The sequence below is a fragment of the Thalassophryne amazonica genome, chromosome 4 (assembly GCF_902500255.1).
Source record: "Thalassophryne amazonica chromosome 4, fThaAma1.1, whole genome shotgun sequence".
Lineage (NCBI taxonomy): Eukaryota > Metazoa > Chordata > Actinopteri > Batrachoidiformes > Batrachoididae > Thalassophryne > Thalassophryne amazonica.
This window is the reverse complement of record NC_047106.1, coordinates 43,253,753-43,278,006: the sequence shown is the minus strand read 5'-3', so window position 1 is coordinate 43,278,006 and position 24,254 is coordinate 43,253,753. Positions and strand designations below refer to the sequence as shown.

Below are 24,254 nucleotides of genomic sequence, written 5' to 3'. Positions count from 1 at the left end.
TCTTACTGAGGGAAGGAGGTTGTTTGCCAAAATCTTGCAATGCATGACCCCATCCATCCTCCCTTCAATACGGTGCAGTCATCCTGTTCCCTTTGCAGAAGAGCACCCCCAGAGTATGATGTTTCCACCCCTATGCTTCACGGTTGGGATGGTTTTCTTGGGGTTGTTCTCATCCTCTAAACATGGTAAGTGGAGTTGATTCCAAAAAGCTCTATTCTGGTCTCATCTGACCACATGACCTTCTCCCATGCCTCCTCTGGATCATCCGGATGGTCACTGGTGAACTTCAAACGGTCCTGGACATGTGCTGGCTTGAGCAGGGGGACCTTGCTGCCCTGCAGGATTTTAAACCATGACAGCATCATGTGTTACTAATGTAATCTTTGTGACTGTGGTCCCAGCTCTCTTCAGGTCATTGACCAGGTCCTCCTGTGTAGTTCTGAGCTTTCTCAGAATGATCCTTACCCCACAAAGTGAGATCTTGCATGGAATCCCAGACCGAGGGAGATTGACAGTCATCTTGTGTTTCTTCCACTTTCTAATAAATAATCATAACAGTTGTTGTCTTCTACCAAGCTGCTTGCCTGTTGTCCTGTCGTCCATCCCAGCCTTGTGCAGGTCTACAGTTTTGTCCCTGGTGTCCTTAGACAGCTCTTTGGTCTTGGCTATGGTGGACAGGTTGGAGTGTGATTGATTGAGTGTGTGAACAGGTGTCTTTTATACAGGTAACAAGTTCAAACAGGTGCAATTAATACAGGTAAAGAGTGCAGAATAACAGGGCTTCTTAAAGAAAATTAACAGGTCTGTGTGAGCCAGAATTCTTGCAGGTTGGTAGGTGTTCAAATACTTATTTGCAGCAGTAACATACAAATAAATTATTAAAAAATCATACATTGTGATCTCCGGATTTCTTTTTAGATTATGTCTCTTACAGTGGACATGCACCTAAGATGAAAATTTCAGACCCCTCCATGATTTCAAAGTGGGATAACTTGCAAAACCACAGGGTGTTCAAATACTTATTTTCCTCACAGTATAGCTTCTGCGACGGGCTGGCAAGCGCACACACTGACAGGCTGTTTCAGCTGGACCGGACCACCAGTTCATGTGGACATGCAGCAGGCAATCTGAACATCACGTCTGTCTGACAGGACAGTGAGCAGCGCGCCGCAGGACTATATGACAGGCCAACAGTATGACAAATATGCCAGTTTCAGTCACATATCAGCAGAACTACGCCGTAATAAACGCCGTTTGGTGAGTTGTCACAGCGCTTTTTTTCTTTTAATAGAAAATACATTTATCTGCTTGTTGTTTTTAACCATTTCACCCTCGTGTTATGAGACAGTGATTGTGGCACAGTGGGAAAGTTTCCATCTGGTAATCAGAGCATGTCGGTTCAAATCCTGTGAGTGTTTTTTATTTATTTATTTATTTAATCAGGGTTATTTAACCACTGGGTTCTGTACTGCATCCCCTTTTATGTATTATTTATATCAACCCAGTGATATTCACTAATTATATAGCTGGTTTTTATTTTATTTTCTTCCACATCAGCAGCGCGATGTGGTGCAACTTGTCCCACAGTGCGAACAGCTGCAGCAGCTCACAGTGTGTTCCTGCTCAAAAGATACCATCGTGTGCCATCACACCGGGATCATGCTCGCCTGCCCGTCAGCACGATGTTTCATGATGCGCTAATTCGAATTGTTTCACACTGCTTCGCTGCAATTTGACCAAATTCGCACTATGTGTGAAGGGGCCCTTAAGGAGACTCTGATGAGTTTTCTTGCATTGTGAGGGAGCATCAACTACATTTCGGTCACGTGACACAATTTTCTGTGCATGATGCAGCAGGTAGGTGCCTCAATATGGAGGACCCCAAAAACTGGAAAAGGCTCCTGGCAGGTGTTCGCAGGGACATCTTTAGTTACCACAAAAGTACTGTCAGGTGAAAACTTGGAGAAGCTCCTATCGTGATTTTTCGCTGGGCTGAAGGAAGCAGTGCTTCCCTGTGCCTAATTGCTAGAGTGAACTGCTGGGCATACGCAGTCGCAGACCCTACTCTATTATTACTATTATTGTTGAGACTATACTAAGACTTTGTATATTTTGATGATATATTTTTATTGCTTTGGTCTCCAAACCCCATCAGTACTACCTGGTGATAATTCTCAGAATCAGATGCTAATGGCAGATTTCATTCCTACTCCCACTAGCAGACTCCGTTTGTCTGAGAGAGAGCTGGGCATCTGCTGATTTTTGCAAGCAGTCAAATACAGTGGACCAGAGCAGACATTACACAGACAAGACAGCTTTGTAAACGAGTGCTTATCAGACATTCCCACTACAATCACAGCGTGCACCCACCTCCTCTCCCTTGGCAATTATCTTCTTGTGTGTCAGCGCCTCTGTCAGCACAGGCCCATTTACTCCTAACAACTGTAAAAACAACAAACCAGTGTCCACCACAGCCTCGTCGATAAATAATATATTTGCAATCAAATTAAGCAGAGATGTTATGTGACTCAGCAGCAGTAACAACACAGTAATGTCTGTTCATTCTGTCTGATGCAGACACAACTGTGATCCCAAGGCAGGAATAAAGTATCAAGAAGAAACTGGATTTTAAAGTGGTCTGCAGACAGTTCATAAAATTTTTCCCAACCTCTTGTAAGGAGTCTGTGTCAAAACATTTTCAGCACCTTTAATGCGCCATAAATCATAAAATGTTGAAAAGCTTTTAAATATATCGCATTCAATAAATAATTAAAATGCTCCACCTTCAAAAAACTTTATTTGTTTGAAGTAATAAAACCACATCACTTCTTTTAGGTGGTCTCAATGCTATCTGTTTGATCAGGTTTTTATTGTGTCATCACTGGTGACTCTTTTCGGGTTGTCACGTACCAGACAGCACATCTACAAATATGATTTTCTGTTGATAAACAAAATTAACAAACAAAATTAAGATTAATCGATTAATTGACAATTCATTCACTTAAATGAATCAATAACTGTTTTGATAATCAATTAATCATTTTGAGCCTTTTTTTTTTAAATATCTGAATACTTTGATTTCACCTTCTTAAATGTGAATATTTTCTGGTTAATTTTACGAGTTGGTTTCCTCCTACAGGTCAGTAAACCAAATGTCTTGGGGCTGTGGACAAAACAAGACATTTCAAGATGTCATCTTGGGCTCTGGGTAACACTGACGAACATTTTTCACCATTTTCTGACATTTTATGGACCTAACAACTTATCGACTGAGAAAATATTTGAGCAATTAATTGATGATGAAAATAATCGATAGTTGCAGCCACACTATCAAAACAATAACATCAAATACTGCATTTTTAATCATAACTGGGTGTCTACACCCTTTTTTGCAATACTAAATCTTGTAAATATGACGACAGCATTGACTTCTGTAATTATATATTTGTAATCATGTAAACACAGGGAGAAGATGCAAACTCCACACAGAAAGGCTGAGACGGGAAGCGATCCCATGACCTTCTTGCTGTGAGACAAACGTGCTAACCACTAAGCCACCACAAAACTTTTATTTTCATTATAAAACACTTCAAAAAGATATTTAATAATCTTACAAGAGCCTTCAGTAATATATCACGCTCTGAGCTTTTGAAGCATGGTCAACAATAACGTTTGGTCTTTAATTAAAATGGCGCCATGAGCCAAAGAAGCTCCATTTCAACTGGAGTAACTCTCACTTTGAATCTGTAGATATGTGCATTCCAAAGCATGTTTTCACATTTCAAACAGAAACTATAAAGCTGAGCCATGACAGTGAGGGAGGAAGAGATTTCTGAAAGACGACACAAATAAACCATTTTCTACAATGAAATCTCGATATATGACTCAGTGTCTGGCTGCAACGTTCTCATTTGCTGATTGTGCTTTTCACTGACAACTGTAATTTATTTTTTGCTGATACTTTGGACGACACACTCACATCATTTACATAATTAATGCCTTCATATTCTTAATGTTACTTCCTCGTACAGTCTATGATATGATAGTGTCTTACCCTGGCCAAGTACTTTATCTGAGTATCAGAAGTGATGCAGGCATTGCCGCTCTCCTCCTCCCCGTACTGCACATTCCCCAGGTGGAGCACACTGGCTATGATGTTCATCAACTCCTACATTGGAGGGGGGGAGAGAGAAAGGTCCAGCAGGGTCAGAGTTAAAGACAAGTAAAGAAAAGAAAATGATATTGGAAGGGAGGGGAAGAACAAAGGTGAGGCGTGATAAAAGTCGGCACTATCTTTATGGCCACCTGACCTGGATAGATGAGGGGGATTTTAGACCAGATAACTGGTCTAAAACATTAGCGAGTGATGGTTGCTATTTGTTCACCAAAGAGACACACAGACTCACAGACACACACACACACACACACACACACACACACACACACACACACACACACACACACACACACACACACACACACACACACACACACACACACACACACACACACACACACTTAAATTGATCCTCTCGCCTTTATGATTAGAAAGCTACAGCTTGCCTAAACCCTCCCCTGAACTGAAACTCATCCTTAACCTACAGAATAACCTACGCCCCCCCCCCCCCCCCACACACACACACAAAAAAAATCATTGCCTGACAAAAAACACTTACTCTTCACTGGTTTACAATTCTCATTTCATGCACAAACATTATGGAAAGGTTTACCAAATTAAGTCGAAAAGTTTTTTTCTTCTGCTTATAATCTGTGATGGTCCGCAATTTAGAAATTAATCTTAATATTTTAACTTAGGTTGTAATTTATTAATGTTTTGTATCATATTTTTGATCATTTTATATGGTTCTATAGTTTGAAGCGGATGAAAGTCTACATGTCTACATATTGGTAGCCCAACTCATATGGTTTGTATTTTCCACTGCCCATTCATAAGGTGGATGTAAAATCATTGGAACTTCTTGTGAAACACCAAAATTGCAGCGTTCTTGCCTGTTGCAATCAAATGACACCAAAAAAAAAAAAAAAAAAAAAACCCTGCAAACTTTTAAACATACACAATTACAGAGTAACTCCAGAGTAAATTTTGAAAAACACGAAGTCTGTCCGAAAAGTAATGGACCTTTTTATTTTTTTCAAAAACTATATGGATTTGAATCATGTGCGCTTGCATCAGCCAAGCTTGAACCTTCGTGCGCATGCATGAGTTTTTTCAAGTCTGTCGGTTGCGTCATTCGCCTGTGGGCAGGCTTTGAGTGAGCACTGGTCCAGCCCCCTCGTCAGATTTTCATTGTCAGGGAAATGGCTGAGCGACTGCCGCTTTGCTCCATGAAAATTTTTTCAAAAACTGTGACAGACAGCCAGGTGGAAACCATTCGGAAAATTCAGATGGCTTTCGGTGAAGATTCTATCGGCATCACACAGATTAAGGACCATTACAACCGGATTAAAGACGGCCCACACCGGCGGAGGGCACGCCGCGCTCCGAGCAGCCATCGACAGGCTGAAGCGACCAGATCATTTCCAAAGTGAAGGCTACCAGAGAAATCGCAGAAAATGTGGACATCAGCACTTTTGCGGCACATTCCACTGTTACAGGAGATTTTGGAATGAAAGACGTGCGGAGGAATTCGCGCGTCGGGACGGAGCCGCTCATGGCGCACAACAAACTTCCTCCGTGTTGGAAGTCTCACAGGACATGTTGTGGCATGCCCAGCTGTTACACAATTTCTTGGATACTCACTGGACTGAAAAGCCACTGAAAGCCGTTTGAATCTTCCGAATGGTTTCCAACACAGAGGTGTTTGTTGTGCGCCATAAGCGGCTCCGTCCCGATGCACGAATTCCTCCGCACGTCTTACAACACTGGACAAAACAGATGATCACCCCTACCAAATCTGATCTGCTGGAGGTCTCTTCCTATTAAACAGGAGTTTTACCTTCCAACTGTAACCACTGTACTCGATCATATGGTGGGGAATGTCGAGACCTTACTCTTTGTCTGTACCACGTTCAGATGACCACTGGCACAAAATAAATTAATATGTCACTTCAGATGATTTGGTTGACCTCAGCATGGAAAATATTGAGTGCAGTGCATGTTGGTCATTGTGGTTGACCTCAGCATGGAAGATATTGAGTGCAGTGCAAGTTGGTCATTGTGGTTGACCTCAACATGGAAGATATTGAGTGCAGTGCAAGTTGGTCATTGTGGGATCTAAATCAAATGCAATAAGAGTGAGACAGATGGTTTTCTCTGTTTTGTCAGGATATAGTGAAGCAGTTTTAAATTTTCTACTCAAGACACTCTAAAACAAAACAAAACAAAAACAGAATGTGCCTATTCTTACCATTGATATCATTCTTTGTGTAACCGCATCCAAATAACTAACTGTGGGAACAATTTATTTTGTTCCCACAACATGTATAATTATGTGTACCTGTACACCTGTTTTTCACTGTATTAGCAGTGTAACACCTAAAGCTCTTTGGAACAATGCCCTGACTCATAAAAACTCCCACGCTGAGCACAAATAAGTTATTACATAACATACAAACAGTAATTGTTTAGGTAAAAGCATGCAGAGAAGGTTTTTCCAGAAGAAACATATTTTTCTTTCAGTTATATGAATTGGCTTACTGCATTTTAATTTAGTATGTTCACTGCAATATGATAAACAGGCGTTTAGAAGTTTGGGACAAACAGAATATAGTTGCACTCCCCCAGACTCTTTTCCTCTTACTGTACCTTTACAAAACCAACATGTCAGACATGATTAGGCCCGTACCTCCACCTCATCCTCAGTGAAGCCAATCACAGTTAAGGCTTTCCTCACCACCTTGCAGTCACTGCGGTCGTTGATGGAACTCACTTTGGGACAGTTACCCTGTAGAACACACACACACACACACACACACACACACACACACACACACACACACACACACACACACACACACACACACACACACACACACACACACACACACACACACACACACACACACACACACACACACACTGTAACTGGTGACCAAAATAAGTTTTACCATGTGCAGAAACTATCTGCTTCAGCTTTTAAAACCCTCACAAAGCTCCTCAGGGCATGTCCAGGAAAATCCAGAATTTAAGTAATGTAAGCTTCTGAAACATATTGGGCCCTATCTTGTCTATGATGCACAGTACAGGTGCATCTGGGGTAAACCCAACTCATTTGTGTGCATAAAATGACACAAAGGGCTTCTATTGATTATCTTAATTAGTCATGGATGGGTCTTCGGCAAAAGGTGAAATAAATCAGAGTGTCAACTGTCATCCCCTTTAACAGCAGAATTGCAACAACTTTCTGACACATTCCTATTTCCAAAGAGGAAACAATTGGTAAGTTAGATCAGATAAAACTTTATTAATCCCTTGGGAAGACATCCTCAGGGAAACTGAGGAGAAGTCATTGGATGTGCACAAATATGTCAAGGTGTGCAAGAGGAAACTAGCCACCGAAGCTCCTTGAGGTGAAGTAACAAGGTGAACTTTGTATTTTTCATTTCCTCTTGACTTCTGTGTATGCATGCAGAATGTACATGCACCTTGAACCCACTCTTACTTCACCCTATAAATACCATAAAAACTATATTCAACTTTTGTCCAGGCTTTTGGTGATCTGTGGCACAAACACGTTCTGCCTCATGCCCATCATATTCTACCAGCACTATGCCTGACCATCGTTTTGAGACCAACGTTTATGGGCAAAGAAATTAATGCAATTCGACTCCATTTACGAGGTCTGTTAGAAAACTATCCGACCTTTTTTATTTTTTGCAAAAACTATATGGATTTGAATCATGTGTGATTGCATCAGCCAAGCTTGAACCTTTGTGCGCATGCGTGAGTTTTTTCACGCCTGTCGGTTGCGTCATTCGCCTGTGAGCATGCCTTGTGGGAGGAGTGGTCCAGCCCCCTCGTCGGATTTTCATTGTCAGGAAACTGGCTGATCGACTGCCGCTTTGCTTCATCAAAATGTTTTGAGAAAGTGTGACAGCCAGCCAGGTGGAAACCATTTGGAAAATTCAGATGGCTTTCGGTGAAGATCTTATGGGGATCACACAGATTAAGGACAATTACAACTGGATTAAAGACAGCCCACAGCGGCGGATGGCGCGCTGCTCACCGAGGCGCGATCAACAGGCTCAAACGACCAGATCATTTCCAAAGTGAACGCTTTGTTGACCCGGGACGTCGTCTGACTACCAGAGAAATGGCAAGACAGCTGGACATAGCACTTTTTCGGCACATTCCACTGTTACAGGAGTTTTTGTAATGGAAAGAGGAGCGGAGAAATTCACCACGGAGTCGCTCATGGTGCGGGACGAAAGCACCTCCGTGTTGGTCTCACAGGACAAGCCCTAACATGCCCAGCTCTTGCACCATTCGGAAAATTCAGACAGCTTTTGGTGGCTTTTCAGTCATGTGACTATCCGAGAAATTGTGGCCGAACTGGACATGCCACAACATGTCCTGTGAGGCTTCATCACGGCGTTGCTTTTTGTTCTGTGCCCTGCGCCTCCATCCCGACGCACGAAGTCCTCCGCAAGTCTTTTCATGGCAAAAAACTCCTGTAACAGTGGAATGTGCTGTTCATTTCCAAAGTAAACGCTTTGTTGATCCGGGACGTCGTCTGACTGCCACAGAAATGGCAGAAGAGTTTGACATCAGCACTTTTTCGGCATGAAAAGACATGCGGAGGACTTTGCGCGTCGGTATGGAGGCGCAGGGCACAGAACAAAAAGCAACACCATGATGAAGCCTCACAGGACATGTTGTAGCATGTCCAGCTCGTCCACAATTTCTCGGATAGTCACACGACTGAAAAGCCACCGAAAGCCGTCTAAATTTTCCGAATAGTGCAAGAGCTGGGCATGTTAGGGCTTGTCCTGTGAGACCAACACGGAGGTGCTTTCGTCCCACACCATGAGCGGCTCTGTGGCGAATTTCTCCGCTCCTCTTTCCATTACAAAAACTCCTGTAACAGTGGAATGTGCCGAAAAAGTGCTATGTCCAGCTGTCTTGCCATTTCTCTGGTAGTCAGACGATGTCCCGGATCAACAAAGCGTTCACTTTGGAAATGATCTGGTCGTTTGAGCCTGTCGATCGCTGCTCGGTGCGTGGCGCACCATCCGCAGCTGTGGGCCATCTTTAATCCAGTTGTAATTGTCCTTAATCTGTGTGATCCCCATAAGATCTTCACCGAAAGCCATCTGAATTTTCCAAATGGTTTCCACCTGGCTGTCTCTCACACTTTCTGAAAAAATTTTGATGAAGCAAAGCGGCAGTCGATCAGCCAATTTCCTGACAATGAAAATCCGACGAGGGGGCTGGACCACTCCTCCCACAAGGCGTGCTCACAGGCGAATGACGCAACCGACAGGCATGAAAAAACTCACGCATGCGCACGAAGGTTCAAGCTTGGCTGATGCAATCACACATGATTCAAATCCATATAGTTTTTGCAAAAAATAAAAAGGTCGGATAGTTTTCTAACAGACCTCATACACGACTGGGTATGAAAATAACAACTGAGTCAGTCGTACACTAGGAACAACACTTGGGTTGCACTGTGTGCTACTTTGCAGCAGGTGAAAGATAGGGCTCAATATACTAAGGGTATTTGCTCAGCAACTTTATGAGCATGTGCTCAGCAGATGCACACTCAAAAACACAACAGAAATGCATGGCTTCTGATAGTGGAGAGAGAGAGAGAGAGAGAGAGAGAGAGAGAGAGAGAGAGAGAGAGAGAGAGAGAGAGAGAGAGAGAGAGAGAGAGAGAGAGAGAGAGAGAGAGAGAGAGAGAGAGAGGAGAGAGAGAGAGAGAGAGAGAGAGAGAGAGAGAGAGAGAGAGAGAGAGAGCGCATCTCCACAGGCGTGTTTGTAGATAATTCATATTCCCCTACAAAGTGTCATATTTTGGTTTCTCTGTAGAGACAAAGTTGTGGCTACATATTTATTTCACTAAGTATGACGGTAATTCTGCATTCACATGCTGATGGTAGAAAAACCGTCACACCAGTCATTATGTCAGAATCACTGTCGTTTACAACAGCAGATGGTGGTTAATGATGTGATGCACTGTAATTTCATAATGTTACTAAGATAAATATGTTACTTAACTGAAAGACACACTTTAGCATTTTGCAAAGTGTCATATTAAACTATGAAGATTTGATTCCGATTATTGCTTTCTTCAAGTTAACTTTTCTGATGTTACATGTTAATTTCACTTTGTAATGCCACAACAGATGATGCCCTTTACCTTTCCAAAACTGTGGCTCTGTACTAAAATACCTCAATTCTCTCTGACTGCCTTTCACCATTATTCAGGATAAATCAACAGCCAATTTGTCTTTGTCACCACAGAAAGTGGGAAAAAGTTGAAAAACAAGATGCCATGCAGTGTTACGGTTTGTGGCTGTTGCTTTCAGGGGGAGCAGTGATGCAATTTTTCGTTGGCTGCTCATTAAAAACAATGTAACGCATACTTTATCATCTGCTGCACGCCACTGACGTGAATGCAAGACACGCTAAGAAAAGAGTAAGAAAATATCAACTCTGTACAACTCTGATGAAGAACACAAGGTGCTTTTGATGGAATTTTGTATGTATATTATATCCCCAGAGGAGATTTAAAGAGGATTGTGAATGGTGAGTCTTTGAACACACCGGACTGACGGCTGTGCTTGCCTTCTGATCCGGTCAATCTCAACCTGCTGCAATGAAATCTCCCACCACTTTTTTTTTTCCCCAAAAAATAAATAGAAATAAAAATCTACAGACTGCATTGTATTTTAATTTTATCTTTGTAGCACTGCAGGCATCAAAAAAACTGAGCAGTCAAATCCGCACTCAAGCAGAAATTAATTATTTCAAAAGGCACTGCTGAAATAACAAACCATCTGTAAAAATATAGTAAGATGCATAATGTATGTGGAATCTAATGTGAGAGAGTGGAGCAAGACATACTGAGAGATAAGTTGGCACTGCAGTTTCTTATAAGATGGCCCATGCACGCTCCAGCCACCATCTAGACTTGCCGCTCCTCACTGTACTTTATTAGCATTTGTATTGATCACATGCCACAACCTTTCCTAAATAATACCCCATATGTACACAAATTGAATATTGACTAAATAATCGCTGTTTTGGATCATGATGTGTTACTACATCACATATTTTTTGAACATGCTTAAAACTGTCACAATAGCTCAAAATAACCTACAATGCTACTTTTAGCACCTATTAACACCTATTACACCCCAATTTAAAGCCCTGTCACACCTTGACGATTTAGCCTGCATATGCCAACCGTATTAAAAACTCTGGCGCACGCTGGCACATGTCTAATAAATTAATGCCGCTGTCACACCTTGACGATTAACCAGAGTATGCCGACAGCCCCATTTCCACCCAGTGGTTCGGGTCAGTACTGCATGGTGTGGTGCCGGTCAGAAACAGAGTAATTTAACATTATTTTTAATTTTTAATTTCATTTTTTATCTTGGTGGACTACTTTTATTGTGTACAGAATGCTGATGAGTGGACTGGCTGTGGTAAACGCTGCCGTGAATGAATGGAGTGCTGTCTCTTTAAATGTTTAAAGCGACGGCTGCTTCCTGATCAGCGGACCTGATCAGGTCATCACAGACCTGAATAATGAAACACTGTGATGACTTAAACTTTTAAAGCGCTAGTTGACCGCCATCAGGTGTTATCTGAATGAAGTGCTGTGTGATCTGTTGGTGTGATGACCACCGACAGCGACAGCGCTTTAAATGTTTAAACAGCGCATTAATCAGGCGTGCTCACCCTGATCGATCGATCAGGTCATCTGATGGTCACAGCACAGCGATGACGCTTTAAAAGTTTAAATCATCACAGCGCTTCTGTGTGTTCAGAGCGCGACACGGGCATCTTCTGAGAAACGCACCTGTAGCAGAAAAACCATAGAGGGAATTGCTTTAAAACGCTGCGAGTCCAGCCACGAATTAAAGTATTTTTCAGAGGTCATTTTCAAAAAATCAGGAGCTTTATATATGTATTAATGGACGGATTTAGACTTATAAGTAAATTACAAGAAACGTGTGCCAACAATCACATAACTTACCTAACAGCAGGTGGAGTCTGTGGAAACTTATAAGTATCTGGGGACTATAATTGACCACAAGCTAAATTTTAATGTTAATACTGACATGTTGTGTAAAAAGGGTCAACAATATCTGTTCTGTCTTCGTAAATTGTCTTATTTTCAAGTGGATAAGACATGATTCTTTTTTACAAATCTTGTATTGAGTCTGTTTTAACCTTTTCTATGTTGTGCTGGTATGGGAATCTCAGTCTTAAGGCTAAAAATTCACTAGTTAAAATAGTGAAGGCCTGTGGAAAGGTACTGGGAGTACCACAGAGTACGCTGTCTGACCTATACTACAGACAAGTAAAGAGAAAAGCATTGAGTATACTGTCAAACTCTGCTCATCCTCTTTTTAGTGATTTTCAATATTTACCTTCTGGCTCACGGCTCAGGTTTCCCTCTGTGAAGGGTAACAGATTTAAGTTCTCTTTTGTTCCTGCAGCCATTACTGTTCTGAACACAGGCCAAGGAAGGAGTTAAAACTGTGGAAGCATTTTAATGGACTGTATTTTTTAATGTTTGGACTGTGTAATTGTTTGTGATGCTGCACCATGGTACTGATGTATTCTGTGTGTCATGTGCTTTTAATGTATTCTCAAGCTGCAAAACTAATTGCCCCATGGGGGACACAAATAAAGTGAAGTGAAGTGAAGTGACTAACTTACGTCCCACATGTGCTGGACGTCTGAGTCACATGCTGGCATGCGTTGAAAATTCTCAACATGCCCAAAATTTTTTGAGGAGCTCAGTTTTTTGGACGTACATCAGGGAGCTTCAGCGTGTTTCAGCATGCTTCAACTTATTCTTAACTTATAAAAAAAATTTACCCTTAACTTATTGGACTTATGCCAGTGTTTTTTAATACAGTTGGCATACACTGGCTAAATCGTCAAGGTCTGACAGGACCTTGACGGTATTGCGGTTTTGGCACCACAAACATAGCCAGCTGGATGTCAAATATAGAGTTGATTTAGCACTGTAATATAGTAGATTTAACAGTGCTTTGAATGGGACCATATGCACTTACCTCAGTGTTCACAATGTGTGCCAACAAGGACTCAAACAATGCCTAACAATCTGATACCTTGGGTATAAAATTGCACTGAAACAGTATTTCTGATCCTGTCTGACTCCATGCATTTCTTACATCAGCATGTCCAACAAGCAAGGCTGTTCCAAAAACCAATCAGTATAATTTCTAGTCAGTTATTAAGCAATACTAGATACTAGACAGTACAAATATACTTGCCGGGCCAGAAATCTGGTTGTCTTGAACATTTACAAGCAAGTAATGCTGTCAGTCTGCTAACCAGGTAGTGATTTGTTGAGTAATTTAACCATGCAATTTTGACATTAAATATTCAAACATCCAGCTGCTCATTTCAATCAATCTGTAATCTGACTGCATCATTAATCATAAACTGAAAGTGCTCAATAGATATGGTTAAAAAAAAGAAGAAAATACAATAGTTTCAGGTGTTCTTCCCTCAGTCTGCAAGAAACCTTCAATAAATTTTTAAAATATGTTCTAATCATTTTACAGATGTCTCTAGGCAACTCCTTCTACTCCCAATAGAAGCCAAGGTTCAATAAATTATGTCACAAGCAATTTCATCTGTCATTATTTTGAAAATCTAATAAATGGACAACCCTCTATTCTTTGACACAAAAAATTATTATTGTTTTTTTTTTATTTAAGAAAGCTCCTTAAGAAACCACAACTTGGCACATTTTCAGCAATTTAACAACTGTAGCTGCTGCTGCTGTTGATACTGAGGACTGTTACCTTATATACCAAATAAATAACTGTATATAATATGATTAATTCATTAGATTGGTTGTTTAACGCATAAATAAAAGTTCTCAATGCTTACTTTTACCAGATACTGGTACTGTTGGGGATTCCTCTCCAGTCCAAGGCGTCGCAGAAGGTCTTCCTCACCTCCCTCAATCAGTTGATAGAAAATGTGGAAGTTTCTCTCTCCATGGTTCTGGTGGACCACTCGGGACTGCTCCAGCAGGTAGTTAATGATGTGGCCTCCCACTGGGGCACCCTGCCGGCGGAGCCAGGAAGGGAATGGTGAGGAATGGGAGGAAGAGGAAGAGTGACAGGAAATGAAGGGAAGGCTTGGATTCTGACATAGGATTGTGATACAGTAACATGCACATCAGGAAGGGTTTTGTAGTCCACAAAAGATTATTAACTCATAAACAGGAACACAGGAGGTGTTAGCAATGAGATTAAATACTTTAAACAGAATAAAGATGTGAAAATTTGTGCCACCACATTTCTGATTTCACAGAGTACAGGCAACAATATTTTAGACTGTTGAAAGAAGTCGCTTTATCAAAAGTAGTACATTTTGGCCAATGTCCATTGATACTGCAACTGTAAAAGAGTTAATTTTTTCCTCACCTTAAAGTCAAACTGAATGTCCATGTACTTGCCAAAGCGGCTGGAGTTGTCATTACGTAACGTCTTAGCATTGCCAAAGGCCTAGAGAAGGAATATTGGGAGAGGAAGGAGAGGGAGACGAGTGATAATTGGCAGATTATCAGGTGATAATGCACACAGTGGAAATACAGAGAAAAGTGCAACAAAGTCAAGACCTCACATGACAGTTAACTCTGGATCAAAGACAAAAACGGCACGTACTGGAGAGTCAGTTTGTCTATGACAGTAACACAGATTAAAGAATACAGTGTAAACACACACGCACGCACGCACACACACACCTGGAATACATCTAGACTGAGATATCCTAGATATCAAAACATGTGCAATCTGACGCCTCTTTGCATTTATTTTACAAAACACTGTGCTAATCCAACACAGGCACACCTGAGTCCTACACAGTGTAAGGAAGAGCTACAGAACAGGTGTGTTGAATACTAACATTATTTTAAGGCTGTATTTTGTGGAAATATCTGATTGTGATGCAAGATATAAAAATTATTTGACATTTTGTCCACACCTACATAAAATATAGCTAAACAAGCTGATGTATCTGCCATAAACCCCCACACAGAGACATAAGATATTGCAACTGTGACTGGTCCACAAAGAATAAGGCACCCTATACCTTTTAGATCATCCAAAATTAAAATAGAGTTTTATTTTCATATTTTTTTAATGTTTGGTACAAAAATTGAGACTGGTCCTATAAGTACCCTTGGAGTATTTGAAGCTTTGACTGTTTCTACAAATGTGGATAGAAATTAAAATTCAGGCAACATTAGTGTGTCACCCTGTGGATCTTATTTACTTGATAAAAATTTCAAACTATCGAGTGAGAACCATAAGCTGACAGGTAACAGGTTACTTTATTTATACCCATAGGTAGATTTGCTTACAGCCAGTGAGGTAAACATCCAATGCACATACAGGAAACACACTGTTGCTCCACATATTTGACATAAAATTACATTACAAATACAATACCATTAAAAATAATTAAAAATAATTGAATAAAAATAAAGGTAAAAGTAAAGAAAAAGTTCTCAAAGTTCCAACAAGTCCAAGGCATTTAAGAAGAACAGATCAGTAAAAATCCATGTGCAATAGCTGCTAGCTGCTACTTAGTTCAATGAACAGCAGGAACAAAGCAAATTCTGTTTTGCTTTGTTCTACATCTTGAGACTGAAAACCTCCGTCTGGAGAGAAGAAGTTTAAAATCACTGTGGAAAAAGTAGGAGCCGTCCTTTCCAATAGAAGAAGCACTATCTGGTTGAGGGAATTTCTCTCCTTTAAAGACATATATCCAAACCATGCCGCCAAAGAAAAGGATATCGATGCAACAAAAGCACGGCAAAACATAGTCATAATGGATTGGTCAATATGAAAGTGTGCAGGTTTTCTCAAAAGTACAGGCGCTGATGACCCTTCTTACATACTGCTTCACAATTATCTCCAAATTTCAGCTTCAAGTCAATAATTGTCCCAAGGTATTTGTATGATTGCACATATTGTACAGCCTGGCCTCCAATTACAGTGGGCTTGTGTGAAGGAGTATTCCTCCTAAAATCAATGAGCATGTCTTTGGTTTTTGATCTATTTATATGGAGGTAAGACTCCTCACACCACTTTACAAATTCATCAACAATAGGGCCGTAACTAATATCATCATCTTTGAGCAGACTAACGATTACAGAATTGTCTGCATACTTCAGTATGGTTCTATTATCATGTCTGCTCTGACACATATTTGTGTAAAGCAGGGGTGCCCAAGTTTGGTCCTCGAGATCTACCTTCCTGACACTCTTAGTTGTCTCCCTGCTCCAACACACCTGAATCCAATGAAAGGCTCATTAAAAGCCTGCTAACGAGTCTTTAGTTGTCTCCCTGTTCCAGGGAGACAACTTACCCTCACTCTCTGAGTCCTGTTTATTAAAAAAAAAAAAAAATCAAGAATCCAGCCCACCAGATTGTTACTCAGGTCAAAATGTTCTAATAACCTTCTGGTCAATACATGGGGCTGAACTGTATTAAAATCAGAGGGGAAAAAAAATCTACAAATAAAAGTCTGGCATGAGTCCCATTCCATTCTAGGTGTTTAAAAAGCATATTGAGCAGAGTTATAGTAGCATCCTCCACTCCAACTACATAGGATCTAATGCATGGTCAGTTTGCTTTCCAATCTCAGACCTGACCAGTTTCTCTAAAACTTTCATCACAACTGAAGTCAAAGCAACTGGCCTAAAAGCATTCAGGGTTGTGGAGTAGCAAGATTTAGGAACAGGAACAACCATAGAGTTTTTCCAGAGCTTAGGGACATGTTGTGTTTGTACAGATCTGTTAAAAATACTATAAAATAGTTCTTTCGCACAAGACTTAAGTACGTGACCACAAATGTTATCAGGGCCATGTTTTTTGTTTACTTTAACAGAACTCAAGGCTTTTTCAACATCCTTAAGATGAAATTTAAAATGCTGACTGTCCTTCCATCTGTATTTCATCTTTTGAATTTCACCACCAAAATCGAGTGTATCAAAGTGACAGTGAAAACAATTAAGAGCATTAGCGAGTTCCTTATTAGAGTTAAAACCATCCAATAAGACATGAGTTCTGCGCTTTGTGTTCCGGAGGGCTGCTATAGTTTTCATACTTTCCCAAACTGAATCGAGATTATTTGCAGCCATCTTACTCTCCAGTTCTAATTTGAACTCCTGTTTTGCTTTTAAAATTTCAATCTTAAACTCTTTTTTGGCTGAGCTAAGATCAGATGCTGCTCCTAGTTTAAATGCAAGATTCTTTTTATACAAGCAGGACTTAACAGATTTGGTAACCCATGAATTATTGTTGGGCTATATTTTTACACGCTTGAGGGAACGATCATGTCCCAAAAAAAAGCCACATATGAACACATAACATCCACCAGTGAATCCAAATCATCTCCACAGGACTAAGTAAAAATGTCCCAATCAGTACAGTCAAAACATTCTTTTAAACAAAGCACAGATGAGTATGAGTTTGCAATTCTTCTCCAACTTCAACAACTATCACTTACTGTCGGAAATGTGGATGAAAATTCTTAATTTTTGATCATTTGTGGACATATGGGCCTAGACTGGATGTCAATAAATAAATAAATAAATAAATTCAGTCATTTCTTTATGACAATTGTTTCATAGCAACTGTCAGTAATTCACTGTGACATCAGTGACCCCACAAAGAATAAATATTTTAATTTCTCACTACTCTAACTGATGAAGCTTTTCTTGATAAACAGTGAAACATCTTAAAAGATCTAAACAAGTTCAGTTGACCTCATTCACCCTGCTTGGATACTATGACCTGGATGACTGAGAATCTCCATAGACTATTAGTTTATAGTACTGTGGTACCATGAGCCTATTTTGTGGGGTAAAAAAAATTCAGACTGATCCATTTGGAACCTTAGAAAATCCACCGATTTGAAAGTTTAACCTGATTTTCCATATTCCCGCATCTTTCAGAAATTATGGACGGAAATTCAAACTTCTAACTCTTTATTTGTGTCCTTTGGCTCTAGTTTTCGTGGCAGTGAATCCTGACTGATCCGACAAGAAGCCTTGAAGGAGCAGCAAAATAAAAGGAAAAAAGACACATAACTTTGGAGAATCAGTAATAATATTAGCTCTGTTGACGATCTTTGATCAGTGGCGTTAAAAAGATGAGAAGCTTGCTCTGAGACACGATTTCTACAACACAAATGTCTCCCTCACCTCCAGCACAGGGTTGGACTGCAGCAAGCGGTCTTTGATAGTCTGGACCTTGTCACTGGCTGGACAGGTGACTGCATAGTACTGCAGGATCTTCTTGGATGCTTCAGTTTTGCCAGCTCCACTCTCCCCAGAAATCAGTATGCACTGGTCCTTCCTCTCGGTCCTCATGGAACGGTATGAGTTATCTGCAACTGCATAGCTGGTCAGATGAAGGAAGCAACACGATTAGGAGGATGTGTGGAAGTGTAAGAAAAAAATATACCAAAAAAAAAAAAAAAAAGACACAAAATGTTTAATACTAAAAGGAATAAGTATTAATTATGCATTTATACATATATAATGTAAATACAGTGTGATGTTTATTGTGTGAATCAATATATAATCAGAACTGAAAGAATGAGCTGACCAACAGAAACAACTACATTAATAATCAATAGTTTAAGTATTTTATCAAAAATTGTGAGCATAGAGTGCATTAAACTGATTTTAAAATGCATCAAATGTGTTCTCAGCTGCTTTAAATGAGAGAACGACATATTGAACTGTATTTAAACAGCTCAACACCAGTGGTAAAACCATGTACACTGCATTTGATCATGTTTCTGTGTAGGCTCTCAGTTGTCCAGGTGGTTTCCATAGTAGAGAAGCTTGAATCTTCGACTGGACTGGGTTGCTTGACGCGAGGACGTTTCGATTCAAATCGCAGAAGCTTCCTCAGCTAAAATTCTTGCTCTGGTGGTCTGACTTCTGTCTTGACTCTTGTAGAGAAGAATAATCAAGAAGTCACACAAGCTGGAGTTTTAAACCTAACCAGACCCCTCCTACCGAGAGGCAGACTGCTATAGGCTAGTGACTAAACAATAGCTCCAATTAGCACCTATTGTGCTCTAGTTAGCACCCTCCTAATGACAGGGCAGCTGTCCCTCCTAATGATGGGACGGACCCTCTCCTAATGGCTCCCTTGAGGACTTTGCTGATGACATGATGAACAAAAGACTGAAACTGCTTTGACCTGAGTACACCATTGTAAACAGGGGATAAAGCGTGTCTCAGACCCCCTCCCCGGTTAAGGCTGGGTTTCAAACGTTTGAATGTTTGAAACCCAGCCTTAACCGGGGAGGGGGTCGCGTCAAGCAAACCAGTCCAGTCGAAGATTCAAGCTTCTCTACTATGCATTTAATCATGAAAGATTTTTTATGTTGATTTGTACTGTTTTTAACTTGTTCTACACCAAGGATGGGCTGATTTACACTCATTTTAAATGGATTTATACTAGATTTAATCACAAATACTGAAAACCAAAAAAAGACAATTGAACATATTTTACACACACACATATATATATATATATATATATATATATATATATATATATATATATATATATATGTATATATATATATATATATATATATATATATATATATATATATATATATATATATATATATATATATATATATATATATATGTATATGTATATAAATAAACACACACATACAGACACACGATACATGTGCATTTACAGGATGTGGCAAACAAATAAATCTGCTGAGAATACGATAAAGCAATAAATATTTATTATGACTAACTTTCAAACTGTCAATTATAAAAAAATATTAAAGTGAAGGTGACGTGTGAAAGCGTCGATACTGGTCTCATACTAATGCCAATTCTTCTTCTCCATGTGTTGTAACCACAGCAGCTCATCATCATACTGATATCGAGCGGTCACGAATTTGTAGCATAATACTTTAATACAGTCAAAATAATTTCTTCTGGTAGGTAATATTCTAAAACTCATTATTGACTATATATATATATATATATATATATATATATATATATATATGTGTGTGTGTGTGTGTGTGTGTGTGTGTGTGTGAGAGAGAGAGAGAGAGAAACTCCAAATCAACAAGCATTTTGTTGAATTAACAGCTGTAGGCTTTTTTCCTTTATGTGTTGAACAGGGCATGTTAAATTTTGAAATAAAATGGTCTGTGGTGATTTCTCAATAATTTTCTGCAAAACTAAGACCATAAATGTGTCTATAAGCTACCATATCTCATGGCATGTCGTGATTCAGCAGCACGCAATATACATTAATATATTGGTTTGTGATATTGTCACAAAAAGCGCCACATTTTCATAATGGGAGCACGAATTGATTCGAATACATTCTGTGACAGCTGCACAAAATTAAAAGTCAAGCGGGGGGTCGGGGTGGTTATGGTTAGGGTTGGAGGAAGGAGTAGGGTTAGGTTATGGTTAAGGTTAGGGTTGGGGGTAGGAATAGTGAGGTTAAAAAAAGCTGTCACAAAAATTTGAATCATTTTGTGACTGGAGCACGAAAAACAAAACAAAACATAGACTGGGTTGCTATAAGTGTGCGATAAACAGCCCCCCCAACCCCACCCCATCCTGCGTTGGATTACAATCTTGACCTCATTCTGAGCCTGAAACAACCCTGTTTGATTTGGCTATGTCTCCATAACAGTAGTTTCAGAACATATATTTCTGCTAAACATCAACATGAATTACATGTGAAGGCAAAATGAGTAATAAGCAATCACTCAGAAATACTGCATTTGGCAAGTTACTGGAAAACCTTTTTGGAATGAAGGGAATGTGTAACACGTCATCCCACAGATGGGTGCATCTGTAAAAACACTAAATGTTGAGCATGAATCATGAGTCTACAGGCTGTTTTAGTTGCAGTAACATTCGTCATATTGGTGGTGATATAAAGTTTATGTTGCTTCAGGCTGTTTGGACGCATTAGCAACAGGCGAATAGTTGCTGGTTGGTTAAAAGAGGAACTTCGTCCGAACTGCATCACATGCTTGTCTGTGGTGTGTGGCGATGGTGGGGAGGGCTGAGGACTGGAGGCGGGGGTGTCAGGTTTGAGTGAATCTCCTCATTAGCCAGGAGAGACTTCTGGCCTAGTACCATCATCTTTTAACTCCTCTTTCCACCTCTCCCTCATGCTTTTTCTCTTTGCTGTTCTTTACCAGAGCACATCGGTCATGATCCTGCCCTTGTTGGGCCTCCTGTCATAGTTTTATACTGATTTCTGCTTCCTTGTTCGGTACATCTGTATTTATAGTCTGGTCATGCTCATATTATCATTGGTTTTGTTTTCTGTTTATTTATTTGTGGTATTCTGTTAGTGATTGCGTAACTGTTTTGTCGTATTGTTTTCATTTATTGTGTTTTATTTTTTCACTCTTGGTCCCTTAAGTTACTTCAGTCTTAGTTCAGTTCTGTTTATCACATTTATCTCTGCTTTTCTCACTGGTCTGGTTTTCTGTTGATGATTTTGCAGCCTCTGGTTTTGCTTCATTTACTTTCTGTGTTTAGTAATCTGGTGTTGTTCCTTTAGGTATTTATAGCATTTATGACATTCATTTATTTTGTGTTGTCCTTCATTACAACATCTGTATTCTTTAGTCACTGGTTTGGTTTTCTGTCATTTATTTCCTGTTTAGCTTGTAGTCTGTTTTCCATCTTATTATCAGTTATTCCATTTATATTTATTCTTTAGTCAGTATCAGTTCTGTTTTGGGTCATTGTCTTTTCTTTGCTTATCTTTCTTCTTAGGCTGGTCACGTTATGTCCTTGGTTGCTCCCTTTGTTTTGTTCGTGTTAATTATTGTTTGTCTTGAGCATGTCATGTTTTTCACCGTTGGTTTTTATGTCACTTATTTAGCTTGCTCCAGTCTGCGTTGCTTTTTGTCTCACTGCACCCTCTTGCACCTGCCCTCGTCTTTCTCAGTCACACCCCTTCCAGAACCTTCCTCACACCTGTTCCTCATTTACACCTTGATTAACCAGCTCTTTATTTAAGCCCCCACAATCCATCACATTGGTGAATATATTTCACTTTCCAGCCGTTCCTTGTCTTGATTTGCCTTATTATCAGCCTGCTGGTATTTGACCTTGTTTTGCGCTCGACCTTGTACTTGTCTTTGCCTCTGAACACCTCCATGCCATGTTTTTTGACCTCAGCCTGTTTTTTTGACCAGGCCTCATGCCTGTCAGTACCTTTGCTTCACTCCTGGACCACCCGTGTACCAAATCCCTGCTTGTTTAACTATATTAAACCTTTTTTAATTACTCCAGTCTGTTGTGAGAGTTTTGCATTTGGGTCACGCCTGACAACATATTTCTTTCCACTTGGACCGCAAAAAAAAAAAAAAAGTTCTCACACACTTAAGTCCTGAACTAAGAAGAGAACATAAAGAGAACATAATCCAACAATGGGCTGATCAGAGAGACAGAATGCTCACAAGAGCTTCAGGAATTTTTGATCGCATCACTCCAAGTGTCCATAATGGACTCCACTGTTTCATAACTGACCAAGACGGAGGAGGATGTGATATGGAATTTCCTGGTAATTTCTGTGGTAACCATGACGTGTCAGGGTGTTTGTTTAACATACTGACAAACAGAGACAACAACAGATGGACTATGATAGCTAAATCTTGTTCCTATTTGACATTATAAAAAACACACTTTATGCAAAAATCCAATATTCCCACAAGGCCACAGAGAACACAAAATACAAGGTGCAGCACCGCACTATTAGTCCACAAGCTTGCATCAATACTGACCTCATGTATACGACCTAAGGGGACTAAACAACACTTACAGTCCTGCTTCAGTACACCATGGCCTATACAAAAATATATGATAACCATACAGTAGGTCAAGATCAATGAAGAATTACACAGGGGTCAACATTTAAAAATTGCTCCAACCATATTTAAATATATACCACTTTATTTGTCTGATAATGATTCCAAAAAGGTGTAGATCCATCATGGCATGATGAGGTAAAAAAAAAAAAAAAAAAGACAAAGGTCTGACAAAGGTCGATTTTGGTTTGTGCAAAGGTAATAAATAAATAAATAAATAATGATACTCTAATTTTGTTAAAAAGTGATGCAAATTTTTGACTGAGCAAATAGTATTAATATATAATGCAATGCTAAAATATCCTTGGCCGTATGAGCATAAAAATAGGAAACAGAATGTGACCTTTTGACCTCTTAAAAAAACAGGTCAAGGTTAGCCATCTTTGAACTTGTCCAAGGTCTGTGTCCCAAGAAGGCTTCCTGTGAATTTGAAGACCCTGGCAGTAACAGGACTGGAGTTATACTGAGAATAGTCAGATGGACAGACAGACAGACAGACGGACAGACTCAAAGTCTTCGCAATACTCGATGGCCATATTTTGGCTTTGGGTACAAATGGAATTGTTTTGACTCTTTTGAATGCTTTGTCTCCAATGAAAAGAGCAAACAAGGTCAACATCCATTACAGTCGATGAAATATATATTACCATAATGCAATAATTACATGCAAACTCTTGTTTTAATTGTCAGCTAATAATTTGGATCACATTTTACCAAAAATGGACCAACTTTAGTTTTTGACCCCTGAGCAAACTGAAGTGAGTCTTTGTCGCCATTTTTGTATTTCGACCTCGTACCTCTATAACTCTGGGTCATAGATAGCCCAAATTCTAACTTTTTAGAATCTTTATGATCTGACAAATAATGTGGTATATCTTCAATGATGATTGGAACATTTTTAAATGTTGCCACCTGTGTAATCCTTCATTGATCCCTGCTGACCCTAACCCAGGGTGGCTGTAGCTACCACTCTGGGGTGGCCATCATACATATTTGTGTCAGCCATGGTATATTGAAGCTGGATTGAAAGTACTGGTTGGTCACCTTAGGTACTACCAAAAACCTGCTTGGCCCATGGACTAATAAAGAATGCAGGAGGTGTAAATATTTTGTCACCTTGATGGGGCAAAAACTTCAGCAGATTCCTTCCTACACT

The 24,254-nt window shown here is 39.8% G+C and overlaps 1 protein-coding gene across 2 annotated transcripts in view; it reads right to left on the bottom strand.

The window, feature by feature from the left end:
- The window catches only part of LOC117508127 (unconventional myosin-Ic-like), a 199,785-nt gene that overhangs the window by 47,088 nt on the left and 128,443 nt on the right, over nt 1-24,254 (bottom strand). For both annotated transcript variants that reach the window (XM_034167786.1, XM_034167785.1), the window contains exons 4-9: nt 18,402-18,600; nt 14,614-14,694; nt 14,072-14,251; nt 6,807-6,905; nt 4,055-4,168; nt 2,371-2,442 (exon numbers count right to left, since the gene is read on the bottom strand). In XM_034167786.1, coding sequence (XP_034023677.1) covers nt 2,371-2,442; nt 4,055-4,168; nt 6,807-6,905; nt 14,072-14,251; nt 14,614-14,694; nt 18,402-18,600 — 745 coding nt within the window. The remainder of the gene's footprint in view (nt 1-2,370; nt 2,443-4,054; nt 4,169-6,806; nt 6,906-14,071; nt 14,252-14,613; nt 14,695-18,401; nt 18,601-24,254) is intronic.